This window comes from Odocoileus virginianus, chromosome 24, assembly GCF_023699985.2.
Source record: "Odocoileus virginianus isolate 20LAN1187 ecotype Illinois chromosome 24, Ovbor_1.2, whole genome shotgun sequence".
NCBI classification, from domain to species: domain Eukaryota; kingdom Metazoa; phylum Chordata; class Mammalia; order Artiodactyla; family Cervidae; genus Odocoileus; species Odocoileus virginianus.
Window position 1 is genome coordinate 29,705,859 of NC_069697.1, and position 15,456 is coordinate 29,721,314.

At 34.9% G+C, this 15,456-nt stretch overlaps 1 protein-coding gene across 3 annotated transcripts in view; it reads left to right on the forward strand.

The window, feature by feature from the left end:
- SENP1 (SUMO specific peptidase 1) overlaps nt 1-15,456 on the forward strand; it is a 50,341-nt gene that overhangs the window by 2,416 nt on the left and 32,469 nt on the right. For 2 of the 3 annotated variants that reach the window (XM_020907766.2, XM_020907768.2), the window contains exons 2-7: nt 1,579-1,626; nt 3,523-3,653; nt 5,034-5,118; nt 5,965-6,006; nt 10,194-10,353; nt 15,177-15,348. In XM_020907766.2, coding sequence (XP_020763425.1) covers nt 1,579-1,626; nt 3,523-3,653; nt 5,034-5,118; nt 5,965-6,006; nt 10,194-10,353; nt 15,177-15,348 — 638 coding nt within the window. The remainder of the gene's footprint in view (nt 1-1,578; nt 1,627-3,522; nt 3,654-5,033; nt 5,119-5,964; nt 6,007-10,193; nt 10,354-15,176; nt 15,349-15,456) is intronic. The other variant, XM_020907767.2, reaches the window with a different exon arrangement.

Consider the following 15,456-nt stretch of genomic DNA (forward strand, 5'->3'; position numbering starts at 1 on the left):
GCAAGTCACCAAACCTCCCTGGACATAATCCCCAATGTTCTTTGACTTCTTGCTTGCTTCTCTTTCACCTCTATCTCAGCAGTGCAAAGGACATTAACACAGGATTGTTCTAATGGGCACCAGACTTTTAAATTGGCATTGCTCTTAATATAACAAAAAGGACTAATGGTAACTCCTGGCCGGTGGGCCCTCAGAACTGGGGGCAACTGGGGGACAGGAAGAAAAGAGAGGCAGAGTGTCCTAGAAACCTTTGGGAGTGCTGAAATGATTGGACAGTAGAAAATGAGCAAATATTTTAAAACTAGCCCTGAAATAAATGTCCCCTCACCCCTCCCCACCCAAGCCAAACAGGTGTGTTTTGAAACTTTATAAATACGATAAATATTGAAAATACAGCTTTGTGTTTTTTGGGTTTTTTTTTTTTTTTTTCCCAAAAAAGACTAGTGGTGACAGTTATGGAATGGCTTGAAAGAGTGAAATGTGAAAAAGTCACTGCTAGTTTATTGGTTGATAGGATTTTTTTCCCTTAATAGGGGACCCAGGGAATTTGACTTTATTGAAAAAAAAGGGAAAAGAATAATCTGGAGAATTACCAGATAGAAACGTTATAGTAAGTTGAGCATTTGGAAATATATTTGAAGCCTTAATCTAAGGCTTAAATTCTTTGGGAAACTCCCCTGGCAAGTAATCACATGATTACTCTGCTTAGTCTGTACCTGTGCCAAGAAAAGCTCAAGCAGCCTTCCTTAATGTGTGCACTTTGGTGTTGGGACCATAAAGGGTTCCTGTTATCATCATTCAGTTTCCTTGGATTGAAGCTCTGTTAGTGCTATGTGGTTGGTGAAGTGCTCAGTCTTTTCAAAAATATGTGATAAGATTATGAATAAATAAGTGTACCACCCCTAATCAACTCCTTGTAAATCTGCCAAGAAGCCTTGGTACAGGGATGTGTTTATTAACCTAGTTCCACCAGCTAGGCTTTTAACTTCTTTTTCTGGGCAAATTAGACATATTGAGGAGAAAATTTCATATAGGCAAAGGGGCTTTGATTTGTAACCATTAATGATGGGGGTGGAGGAGTATTTAGTACAACTGTGATGAGTTCCTTGATTGTCCTCAGAATTTTCTATTGCTTTTTGTTTGGCCTGTAAGACATGGGGAAGAGAAATCTTAATAGGACTACTATAAGATCTGTTACTTGTTTATAAAATGGTTTAGCATGAGGTGATAGAGCAGTGGATTGGGAAGAACTTTTAGGTTGTAATTTCAGTGCTTTCACTTACTTTATGATCCTATACAAATTAACCTCCAGAGTGTTGGCTCTCCTGACCTGCTTTGTGCTGTAGTATTCTGTGGATAGTTCATAATCACTCTTTAGTATAGCACAGGTTGCAGAAATGTTTGGAACTACCTTAGGCTAATTTTAGTTTCCATTCTCTTCCCATCAACTTGCCTTACCATCTTATTTTTTTCTTCACTAAGAATAAAAGCACCACTTCTGAGTGGCTTCATGTTCTATAATTATATGAAAGAGATGTTTCAGAATGTAATATTTCTGTTTTCTGTCTTCTTTTGTAGGACTTCGTATCTTTGCTGAAGTCAGTGATGTGAAAACCCCTGACATGGGTAAGACTGATTATGAAGCAGTGTTCAATCCTTTAACTCTAATAAGTTAAGCTGGAATGAAAGAATATTTGCATCTGTGCTTAATAATATTTTCAATATTTGGATTTTTGTGTTAATAATTTTGAAGGAGATCTCATCCTGATTATATAATAACTATATCAATTTTTTGATTGGGCTATTCTTTATAGCAACATTTTAAAGCATTTTCTCATTCATTGTATTAAAAAGCCAAATACATAGTACCAAGTATTACTATGTGCAAGGCCTTTTAAGTACTTAAAATACTTAATAGTATCTAGTAGGTGGGCTTCACTGGTGACTCAGTGGTAAAGAAATCCACCTGCCAATGCAGGAGACAAGGGTTAGATCCCTGGATCAGGAAGATCCCCTGGAGAAGGAAATGGCAATCCACTCTAGTGTTCCTGCCTGGGAAATCCCATGGATAGAGGAGCCTGGTGGGCTGCAGTCCTTAGGGTCACCGAGTCAGAAACGACTTAGCCACTAAAGAGCAGTAGTATCTAGTAGGTACTGTTATTATCTGAGACACAGAGATTAAGAAACTTGCCTAGGATCACACAACTGTAATTGGCGAAGCCAGGATTTAAGCTCAGGCAGACTGGTTCTTTAGTACTGTGTTACACTGTGTATTATGGGCTTCCCTGATAGCTCAGTTGTAAAGAATCCACCTGCAGTGCGAGAGACCCTGGTTCAATTCCTGGGTTGGGAAGATCTGCTGGAGAAGGGCTAGGCTACCCACTCCAGTATTCTTGGGCTTCCTTTGTGGCTCAACTGGTAAAAAATCTGGCTGCATTGCGGGAGACCTGGGTTTGATCCTTGGGTTGGGAAGACCCCCTGGAGAAGGGAAAGGCTACCCACTCCAGTATTCTGGCCTAGAGAATTCCATGGACTATATATAGTCCATGGGGTCACAAAGAGTTGGGCACAACTGAGTGACTTTCACTTCACTTCATACTGCTTATTATATGATAAATAATTTGATGAAGGTAGAATTTTAATTTCATTTAGTAGCATTGAGAATTAATTGTGATTGGAACATTTTCCTTTGTTCATAGTAGTTTATGTCTGCAATGGGAGCAATATAAATAAGGTCAAGACTAGTAGTCAGTTTAGGAATAGGGTGAAAAACCTATACAGTTAGATCTTACAACATCACATATGTTTCTTTGAAGTCCACGTTAGTCTTCTCTCTACTGTCTTCTCCTTTTGCTCAGTCTCTCTTCTGGTCATTTGTTTCCCTTCTTTCTCATTGCTGATAGCAGTGTGAATCAATGAATTCCATTCCTCTCATTTGTTTCTGTTCTAGTCCTTTTATAGTAATAAAGCCCTCAAAAATTGTTATAAAAGTAAGGTTCTGCCACAGTATTGCAGTAATTGAGTTGATGTCTATTAAGAGCTATGTGAATAAATTATGCTTTTTGCAGAAAAAATTTCACATGGATTAGATTTCACAGCACCTTTTTGAGTTGAAATATGAAATAAAGTGGGTTAAGAGTATTTGTTTTGAATGGTAAAAATTTTTCCCTATTTTTTTTTAATATTTAAAATTTTTTCTACAGTTAAAATAATTAAAATTTTCTTTTGGGAAGATTTCATTATTTTTAAAACTTTGAATTAAGCTCTTTTTATTCTTGTACAAGTCTTGAACTGTTTAGTAGATGTTCTCAATTCCAAATTAACCAATTTCCGCACATGGGCCTCTTTTTTTTTTTTGGACAGGGACATTTTGAGATTTCTTGCCAATAGTTGTGAAGGAGAGGTTTTATTTGACTGTAGAGGTGTTTGAGAGAATTCATTTTTATTAGGTGAAAAGATTGGTTCATGGAAAAATAAATACTGAAGCATTATGTGACTTGAACTAATCTGGACTCTCCCCAGATGATATTGCTGATAGGATGAGGATGGATGCTGGAGAAGTAACTTTAGTGAACCACAACTCCATATTCAAAACCCATCTCCTGTCACAAACAGGTTTTTCAGAGGACCAGCTTTCACTTTCTGACCATCAGGTTAGTAATAATTTTCTTTCCTTAATTTAATAATGAATTATTTAGGCTTAAGTTTTCATCTGATAGAGTTTAAATGCCACACTTGAAAACACAGGCAAATATGTAAACTTTTTAGAGTCGGTTATACTAGTGCTTCTAGCTCAGCTGGTAAAAAGTCTGCCTGCAATGCAGGAGACCCTGGTTCGATTCCTGGGTCGGGAAGATCTGCTGGAGAAGGGAATGGCTACCCACTCCGGTATTCTTGGGCTTCCCTGGTGGCTCAGCTGGTAAGGAATTCGCCTGCAATGTGGGAGACCTGGGTTGGATCACTGGGTTGGGAAGATCCCCTGGAGAAGGGAAAGGCTACCCACTCCAGTATTCTGGTCTGGAGAATTCCATAGACTGTGTGTTCCATGAGGTCACAAAAAATTGGATATGACTGAGCAACTTTCTCATACTTGTATTTGGAATTTTGTTCAATATGTTAAAGTTAAGGTAAGAACCAGGCTATGTATGAATTCTTGGAGAATGGTGCCTTTTAGAAAACTCTTATTCCTCAATATTTTATTTACCAGTACACAAATCAGTGATCTTTTAAACTGATGTCTTAAAGTCACTGAGCGATAAATGGGAGGAAATTGAAAATATACAACAGCTCTGAGATTTCTCTGTTATATAAAGCTTAGTTTCTCAGGGATCAGGAGCATCAGCATCATCTGAGAGCTTATGAGAAATACAGAATCTCAAGCTTTACCCCATACCTACTGAATCAGAATCTATAGTTTAAAAAGTCTCTAGGTGATCTATATACACATTAAGATTTGAGGATCACTGTTAATAAAGCAGTCTTTCTCAGTAGGAAGCCATTACTAGTTTGGATAAGACTGTTCTTTGCTGTGTTCAGAATGTTTAGCATCCCGAACCTCTGGGCACTTAATACCTGTAGCATCTGACCCCGGTGATCATTTTGATAGCTGAATATATCTCTCCACATTTACAGACTTGTACTGGGGTACAGGAGCACCACTGATTAAGAACTGTCCTGTTATCAAAGGAATCAAAACCAGGTTGATTTTGTCAGCTGCTCTGTTGTGCGATACAGCTGGCTTTGAGAATAGGATATACTAGATACATATTACCTTGTAATGAGCATTCTTTGAACTAAGTTGTTTAACAAATATTTTCACATTTTTTCCCCTTGAAGCCTTAGTCATTTCATCAGATTGTCTATGTGTCTTCGTTTCTTACTAGTATGCAGTTATATTATATATATATATACTATATTTAATTATATTGTTCTGAAATGTGTCATAATCTTGTCTGTGTATGTTTCCTAGTGTCAATCTTTATTGCATTTTATTGTTAAAAAATATGGCTAAAAAATCTTTTTGTTTTGTTTAGATTTTACCTTCCAGGCGAGGAAATTTGGACCGGTCTTATACTTGTTCTACAAGAAGTGCAGCTTATAGTCCAAACTATTATTCAGGTATGACACATTACTTGGAGTCAAGGCATTCCTACCTTTCAGTCTTCTTAGTAAATCGTTTGTGTTTACTGTCTCTAAAAGTGAAAACATTGTCAAAAGCAAAATGGTGTTTTCTCCATTAAAACATCATTTTAGTAAGCTCTCTATTTGTGGTTGCTATAATACTTCACTAATCTAGTCTCAACCAAACACTTTTTAAGGGGAAATTGTTTTTTTGGAATCAGTTCTCCTACTTGCCTATTATGCCATTGTGAAAAGCAGTACAACTCTGATTTTGGATTTTTTTTTTTAAGATATGTGTATGTAATGTGAAGGATACTTGTTTTGTACTGATTTAAAGCACAGAGCTAGCCTATTTGTATTTGGCTTAAAACCGTAAATTCTGAAAACTTATTTCTACCCAAGGTTGTCCCTCCTTTAGGGCAGGAAATGTTCACTACATGTTTCTGTCTAGCACCTGCCACAGCCATGCTTGCATTTTCAAGGGCTTGCCTTTTCAACTTGTGATCCATAACAGAAATCGGCATTCTCTAGGCTATTCCTGGCCCCTGGCCTGCCTGCCTTTTCATCTGCCCCCTTCTTAAGGTTTGGATTTCTAATGATCTGGCTCTGTCTTAGGAAACTTAAGAGTTTTTTTATTGGTTAGCCTCCTGGCAGCATGACCCAGGAAGATTGTAGTGGTCTTCCAAAGTTTTTCACTCCTCATGCTTTCATCTCCTCACCTGACCACAAGTATGGGAATATTAGCCATACCATTGAACTTGTTTCAGTGGGATTTTTATAAGGATAAATTGAGATAATAAATATGAAATGCAAATAATAATTATTGTTATTTGGCTTCCTCAGGATTCTTTGTCAGCAAGATGAGATCTCCTCCCCTAAAAAGACGTTAGTATGATGCTCTTTGAGATTTATATTATATTTAAATATCATTTAGTGGGTGGTACTTTACCTTGGGCACTGGATTTCCTCTCCCAGGGTGGGAAATGGTCTCCACATAGTATGTGCTTAATTGTCTAGAAAAATCAGTTAATTTTTTCAGAAAGTAACTCTGCCATCATTGTTGTTGAAGAGTTCTTTCTGATGAGCAGAGAGCCTGAAATCTGGCTTCATAGGTTATTAATATTAATATTACGAATAGGACAGTTGAGTGGATAATGAAATCAGATCATTAATATTTTCATTGAACTCAAGCTATATATGCTTGCAATTTTGTTTCCTGATTTACCATTGGACAGAATATTTGGTTTCAGTTTAAAGTAATTACCTTTAATATTAATTACATTTAATAAACAACATTATATAGAAAATTACACTCAAATTGTATTCACTATCTCCTGGCTAACTCAATTCTTACTTAATTCTGTGGTCGTTTCTGTTTTTTTGTCAGTATATTTCCACGTACACATTGTATGATTCAAAACATACGATCTTTTGTTAACCCAGTTTTTAAAAAAATTTTCTGCTTACCTATTACTCTTCATATTTACCTTTTTCTGTCGATTTCTAATAACCCGTGGAATTTATATACACATTCACAGTCCTTTACGTCCAATCCCAAACCTCAAAAGCCTCTGAAAACCAAAAATTTTTATCGTGATTTGTTTGACATCAAGACTGACCTGTATTCTTTTCTTAGCAAAAAACTACATGAATTGATATTTAACTATTTATGTTTTGCTTTTTAAAAAATCTCTGTAAATATGAATATTTACATATTTCACTATAGATATATCGATGTGTTTGATAACAAGGTGCTGCTTCAGGTTATACTTAGAAGCACTACATACTATATGCCAGATTATCTTTGTAAAGTTTCAAAAATTTTTTTAGATGTAGAAATACAACTGAATCCAAGGGGCTGTGATTTAGGATAATGGGCATGTGTCTTCATTTCCTTCATTTTCTTTCTGGTTTAGGTCCCCTTCATCTTCATTGTTTTTAGCTATTATAAACACATAACTTAAAAACATTTGTTCTTAGCTTTTTTCTTTTAAATTTCAGTAGACCCCTGATATTCACAAAGGATATTTCTGAGATCATCTCAGGTCCCTATAGTCTTGACTGTGCTGGCTTTCTACTCAATTACATGATTCTGGAGGGTTATTTTTCTATGTTTGTCCTTACACCACAAGTTGATCCCTGTATCAAAATCTTATTGTCAGAGTTTTTGTCTTTCACTTGAAAGGCCTTTTTTTTTTTTTTTTTTTTTTTTTTAGGAAAAGAAAAAAATTTGTAACAGTTACTTTAAATGTGATGATGACTAGAAAATATTAACAATGAGTAATAAAACCATATTGAATGGGGATGCTGAGTCATTAGATTCATTCTCTAAATTAAAACCTGAAGCAGAGGATTCAGATTTATGCCTCTGCCAAATTTAATCTAATCTGTGACCAAACAAATTTATAGCGTTGCACAGACCGCTAAGGTTGCTGTCTGACAATTAGAAATTTAAGTCTGTGAATGCCAAAGATCTGTATTATTTTTTTTCTTATACTGAAGACTGTAATTCAAATCTTTTTACCATGTACTTTTTTTTTTCACTTCGTTGCCTTGCTACACCCATTCTTGTTTATTGCCAGTCCTGCAGAATATTGTTTCTGCTATATCCTTATCTTTTCTGAAAATTTCCACATTAATTTCTGTGGTCATTCACCTTGATTTGGTTGGGCTAGACATGGGTCCTCAGTTTACTTGCCTTAGTCTCCTCATTGTGACTGTATTGGTTTTTCTCTCTTCTCTTACCTTATCATCTACTTCTCCACTAAAGTGAAAACAAACAGGAAAACCTCAAACTAGGATCTAGAGTCTACAGCTTCCCATTTACACTTTACTGAATCTGCCTCTCTGTATCAAGCTTTTAAAATATTTCCAAGATCAGACCATTTAAAATGCTGATTTTTTTTTTTAAAAGCTGATTTTAAAAGAAAAATTTAGAAAGCAAAGAAAACGCATCATTTTCACTTTAATAACTTATTGTTGACCAGACTTCAGGACCTTTTGATTTTACTAAGAGCACAATTGGAAAACAAAACATTCTCAACCTTAAATAAAAGTAGCTTAAGATGAAAAGAAATGATTTCGCTCATGCTTAGAATCATTATCAATGTTTTATCTTTATAAAATATGTTAAATTAGGTTGCCAAACTGATATTTAGTAGGTAAGGTGAATTGAAGCATCCTGTATTCATAAAAACTAAATAAACCTGAAACTTAACAGGAGCAACTGATGGTTACTTTCATAGTAAATGATTGCCTGACACACTTTCTTTTAATATGAAGTTTCACTGTGTCCATAAAAATATTGCCTGTCTCTACAGAAAATGTGTATAGAAAAGTAGAAAAATACCCGTAATTCCATCACCAAATTAAAATTTTGGTGTATTCCCCTATAGTGCTGTGTGTGTACACAAACATACAGGTAATCTTATTTGCAATCTGACTTCTTAATGATGACAGAATACTAAAAGAGTACAGCCTCCTGTTGGTGGTCCCTCTGTAGCTTTGCTTGATCACATCAGCAGTAGAGCACTGTTCAGTAATTTCACTGAGTGATTCTGGTGAAATAGATTGCTTGATCCTGTGCTTTTTCCTTTAATTTTAAAGGCAAAAAACCTGTGACATCTGTTAGATGCCATTGAAGAGGCTACTCTGGTTTATCCTTGGTCTCAAATTTGCATTTTTTGATAGACTTATTCCTCAAGTAGACATCTCAAGTTAGATCATTCCCTAATCAAATTTTAGCAAAAAGTTAGAGAAACAGATTTCTATCATTATTACTTTGCTTAAAGATAATGATTTTCTGGTCGTTTAATGAAACTCATTTTCATTAGTCTCATGTCTCTATTTTTACAGTAATAGTAATAGATGTCAAGTCAAGCATAGTTGTTGGCTGCAGAGGGAAAAAGTTGTAATTCATTATGAAAATAAATTTAATTCTTAGATTAGGTCATACACTGGTACAGTAATGGTGGTACTTAATACCACCCTTGACTGTTTCTTTTATTTCTCTTATTTACCCTAAATTCTGATAATCCTGATCAGCTTCAAAAAAATCCACAATACAAAACTAGTATTTTTGTCAGTTGCCTTACTTTTTAGATAAAAGTATCAAAAGCTACATTAAGTAATTTAAATAGCAGATACATAATATTGTGCAAAAATTCTATAGTAATATGCTTTGAAAGAGGATCTTCAAGTGATGTGGGCATTAGACAAAAATTCTGGAAGTAGAGAATTACATTTTCATCTTTCCGCTGGTGCACCTCAGTCACATAGGCTAACATCTGAACTTATTTTGAAGGTGCTGTTTTAAATTGTCCCATCCTGCTGATAGACAGAGGAGGGTATAAAAATTTTCCTACTCCAAGCTGAAACTGAAAGTTTTTTATCACCCCAGTTTGTAAGCCACAAGTCATAAAATTGAAATAATAGGTAATCCTCACTTAGTCTGACTGCAGTAACAAGTATCGGAGTTTTGATATGTTTGATCATAACATTCAGTGATTGAAGTTATCATACCAGAACCAAATGCATATGATGAGTCATTCCTGCCATAAGCCGGCCAGAATAAGCAGCAATTAGGTTATCTCTGCTCTTAGAGCCCCTGAGTCGTGAACATGGTAATTAAAAACAGAGTGACACCAGCTGCTTATTAAGCAATAACTGTTGTTCATTTGAATTACAATTCTCCTTGGCCCTCCACCTGCTTTCTTACTGGTCTGGCCTACCTTCTTTCAGGCCCAGGCCTGGGAGTGCTTGCAAGATATAGTTGGGGTAAAATGTTGACTTTTGGTGGACACCACGGAGTCACATTGATGCAGATAAGGCACATGGCTGTGGCAGGATTCAGCTCCTTCATCAATTTTCAGGTTAGTATGGCTGAATCACTTATAGTTTGTAGAAGTTCCCTTACTGCAGACTTTGCTGGCAGTTGAGACTGGTATCTTTCTTCCATGAGAGACATGGTGATATGCCACATTACTTTGGAATACAATGTTGGACATGGTTGCAGTCATATGGAGAACCACTGTAGGTATTTGTTTAATTTATTCAAACTTTTATTCTTCTAGACAACACTTCCTCAGACAGTTTTATTGGCTCAGGAGACCTAAGAACCTTTGGCCAGAGTGCAAATGGCCAGTGGAGAAATTCCACTCCGGTATCAGGTTCAACTTTACAAAAATCAAGAAACAGCCGAAGTCTTTACCTCGAAACCCGAAAGACCTCAAGGTAAGTATTCTGGCTGCTTAGTTCACAAGCACTTTCTCCATTATAAGGGAAAATGGCCATAGGATAGTTGTTACTTTGGCACTTTTAAGAAGTAACACCATTTTTGAACTTTAAACCATAGTGCATACGTGTGCATGCTAAGTCACTTCAGTCATGTCTGACTCTTTGTGAACCTATGAACTGTAGCCCACCAGGCTTCTCTGTCCTTGGGATTCTCCAGGCAAGAATTCTGGACTGGGTTGCCATGCCGTCCTTCAGAGGATCTTTCCAACCCAGGGGTTGAACCTGAATCACTTACATCTTCTGCATGGCAAGCAGGTTCTTTACTACTAGTACAAAGATGTGGACAAATTCATTTTGTACTTTCAACTTTTAATTTATTTGGTGCTGAATTTTGATAACAGCCAAAGTGAAAATGGATCAATTTTTGCAACTTTAATAGCAAAGAAACCACATTTTGCAGACTTCTAACATGAGCAGAGACCTGACTTCAAACAAACAGCCTTTTACTTTGGTCCACTGTTTCTATTAAATAATAGATACATAAAGAACTTCATCATAGTTAGCCTAACTTATAAGCCCTGCTTATTCTAACCTCACCAAATTTATACTGATTATTAAAGGCAGATGAAGTTTGGCTTAGAAACGTTCAATACTTTATGAAACCTCAAATACTTTATGTTGGTAAATTTTTTTATATGGTATTTATGATTTCTTAAATATTACTCTGGTGATAGATTTTAGACATGTAGGGTCATTTAGTTTCTTGCTTAGTCAAAGCTAAGCTTTCTGGTGTTGACTGAAACCAACCAGGTAGTTTTTATTTTATGATTATTAGCACATGACCTCTGGAAACATGCGTGAGTACCCCTAGGAATTGTCTTCCCTACTTCTTAATATTTAAAAAAATTATAAAATAATTCATTAATACAGTTGCATTATAAAAATTAAAACATTGCCAATAAAGCCAAAAATTCCTTAACCCCTACTCACAATCTTACTCCCTTCCTCTTCATGTGTTTCCTTCCAAATCTTTTCCTGTGTTCATTTCTTTTTCATTCTGTCCTAGTTAGATATAGATGATACATATGCTATGTAATACTATAGAATGTATAATATGTTGACTTCATTAAAGATATTCTGTATGCATCATTTGGCAAGTTGCTTTTTTACCCAAGAATGCCATACTGCTATTTTCTAAAATAATGTTATTATAGAAACAGGGCACATGCTTTGTACAAAATTGGAAAATACAGATAAGCACAAAATAAGCAATAAAAACATCATATTCCCACCAATCAGTGATCACCTTTGTAATGTCTTACATTAATATATATATCCTTCCAGATATTTTCCTCGGTTTACACTTATTTTTTTCCAAAAATGAGTTCATACTGTGCATGCTCCTCTGTAATCTTTTTCAGTCAATCATCTTCTCCTTTTTCATTCAGTAAATTTTATCTTGTACACTGAATAAATTATATTTAAATTTTCCTAGCTGACCCAAAAGTATCCTTTACAGCTAGTTTGTTCAAACCAGTGTACAGTCTAGAATTCTATCAGTAGTTATCCCCCTTCAGTTTCTTACAGTCTTGAATAGCACTCTCTTTTCTTTATAGTTCCACCATGTGTTATAATTATTTTTTAAGTAGATAAAGTTAAGATTTTTGTTGGAGTTTCAATATCAAACTCACAAAAATTAATAGAATGAGTATACTGAGAAGTAGAAGGATATAGCAGACCTGAAAAGCACTATGAACCAATTCAACATAATTAAGATTTATACAATTTTCACATGGTAGTAGGATACATTTCTATTCGAGTTCCCATAGACTATAAACTAGGAGACACTGTATATATATATATATATATATATATATATATATATATATATGTATCCAGGGACATAAGATTAGGTGCAAAAGTTTCATGGTCTAAAAGTGTTGAAATCATACAGAGTCTGTTCTCTTATCACTATGGAATTATGTTAGAAATCAATATCAAAAGATATTTGAGAATAGCCCACATATTTTCAGGTGCAATGTGACATTTACCAAGAGAGTTCTTCAATTTAGCCATTGAAAGCCTCAATAAAGTTAGAGGGTGATTGCAGAGAAGAAAGCACTTAAATGGGAAATTAGTATCAAAAGAGGAATTAATATTAAAGATACTTCAAACAGAATCCCATGTATTTGGAAATTAAATGTCCATTTTTAAATGATGAGTGTATCTTAAGAAGCCATAACAAGGAAAATTAGAAAATATTTGTAATAGCATAAAAATGAAAAGAGAATTTACCAGAATTTGTTGCATGCAGCTGAAGCAAATAGTGGACACTAGCATAACATTTTGTGAAATTTGAACAAAATCTGTAGTTAATAATACTCTATCATTTGTTAATTTATTGGGTTTTTTTTTTTTTACAACGTAGCATTTCTTTATATTATCAGAATTGGATTACAAGTTTTAAGCCTCATTCAAATTTTTTTTAAAAACCACTAAGATAATAAATTTTCTAGACTTTCAGCAGTAATATTAGATCCCAACATACATGGAACTATATCAAAGTTTTCAGAGACTGTAAGTTAGAAATCTAGCATTCTTTTCATTCTAAGTCAAGTAATTATGGAATCAAAAGGTCATAAATTCTTTTAGCTAGGCAAAAACTCATAAATCTTCTAAAATATGCATATTATACATGCTGTGTGTATATATCTATGTATACCAAAGCTTTTCTACTACAGAATAGCACCCCTTTTTTATGACATGTTTTTCTGCATAATTTTTACCTTTTGGATTTGACAGCTTGTTTCCTCATAGTATCTTTATTTTGTCCTCTCTCCTGCATGTATTTTATAAACTAGATTTTTCGCTTGAATAAAAGCTGATACTGTGTTACATCACATTAAAAAACCTACAACCATATTGTTAGTGATACTGGGTTGACCTCTGGATTAGAGTGAAAACACTGGTCCTGAGTTTGTTAGGTTTTCTTCCCCCCTTTGATTAAAATGTCACCTAAATGATGTTACTTTGGCATTATATGAATGACCAGTTTCAAATCAACCTAGGGGTTATTAATATTAAATGATAATCCTTATCTGATAATTTTTAATTGAGGTATAATTGATGTATAACATTGTATTAGTGTTAGGTGTGCAGCATAATGATGCAGTATTTGTATATATTATGAAGTAATCACCACAATAAGTTAACACCCATCATCATACAGAAAGATCTACTCTCTTAATCACTTTCAAATACGGTATTATTAACTACAGTCACCATGCTGTATATTACATCCCATGACTTACTTATTTTGTCACTGAAAGTTTGTACCTTTTGGCCCCCTTTGACCTGATAATAATTTTATTAGAGTTAATGAAATAGTATTTTTCTGATTTTATCATTTCTTTTGTACTAATTAATTGGCACTCTGCTATAAGGGAGAGCTTTTTTTGTGATGAGTTAGGGCTGTTTGGTTACCTTCTGGGAAGGCAGAGTATGTGATAATATCTTTCTTTTTCGTTACCAATTTTCAAAGTAAGTTTTAGCTACTTCATGTGGTTCAGATCAATTCAGATGAATTCAATCCATGGCAATCTTGATTCTTCTAATGCTTACATTCTCACAATGTTGGCCAGTGGGAGCTCCTTCACACTTCCATCTGTGTGTAATTCAGCCTCGGTTGTTGGTAGCTCCCTTGCTCTCTGGCATTGCAGGATGCCCTCATACTGTTTCTTTAGGTAAAAGAATCTTTGCGTTAAAACACACACACACACTCTTGGAAGAATAAATACAAAAGACACTGTGGGGAATCCATTATATCCTTACCAAGCAAACTGTGTTGTCCTTGCCATCTTTTCCTGGCTGCATCTACCCATCCTAAGAAAAGAATCTTGTTCCTGAGGTTCTAAGCTCTTTCTCCTTTCCCCACTCCATCACAGATAGAAATCATCAGAGTTTGAAAGAGTTAAGAGTATATGTACATTTTTATTTTCTTTAGACCTAATCTGATTTCATTTGGATTCAGACCACATGTATTGATTTTAAAAGTTCATTTCAATAAATTCAGCTTAGTTAGCTATGTACATTATTCATCCTCAGCAGGAAGAAAATTATATGAGTGCAAGTAGCTATGCTGGGTGATAGTAGATGAACACATAGGAAATAACTATAAATTATTAACCTAACCTTAGAGATAAAACTGGGTTTTGAGTCCACAAAAATATTTTTATTGTCAGTTTTCTGCATTATTTGAAGCAGATATGGTATAAAGAAACAATTCTTCCAAAGAGGTAAGAAGAGAGGCCAGAAGTCACAGTGATGCATCCTCATAAGCCTTCTAGTTGTTTTTAGTGATAGATGGGAGCCCTCTGTTGGCCTTTTAGGAAACTTTAAAATTCAATTGAAAAAGTCATGTGAGCTTCAGCTTTATTCATCTTTGCATATATAATCTGAAAATATTTTCCTCTAAAAGGCTGGAAGAGGGCCTGCAGGGAATAAATAGAAAATGTGTGCATATTAACGTACCTTGAACCCAGATTTTCTGAAGAAGTCTAATCCAGTGTGCTTCCTGTCATAGATGGCGAAACTAAGAAATAAAATTTTAGGTGTTTGATAATTATATAGTTTGGCAGTTTAAGACTTCATAAATGGCAGAACTTGAGACAGCAACTCATGTATCATTTCCTGTGTATTTCCCTCACAAGGTGCATCTGTCATTCTACCTGTTAATTTTTTGTTTCTATTATTTCTTGAAAGTGGAAATAATCACCTGCTTAGATTTTCATGTCTTTTCTTACAAACTTTTTTTTTTTTAGTGGATTAGCAAACAATTTTACAGGAAAGTCAAACCATCACTGCCACGTGTCTGCATATGAAAAATCTTTTCCTATTAAACCTGTTTCAAGTCCGTCTTGGAGTGGTTCATGTCGTCGAAATCTTTTGAGCCCCAAGAAAACTCAGAGACGACATATTAGCACAGCAGAAGAGGTAAGGAAAAGCTGCTAAAAGTTAAACTTGCCCTACATTCAGCTATTTGTTACCTCTAACTTAGATGTTTATTAACCATTGCATTTACTTAACTGTTTCTGTGGGTTT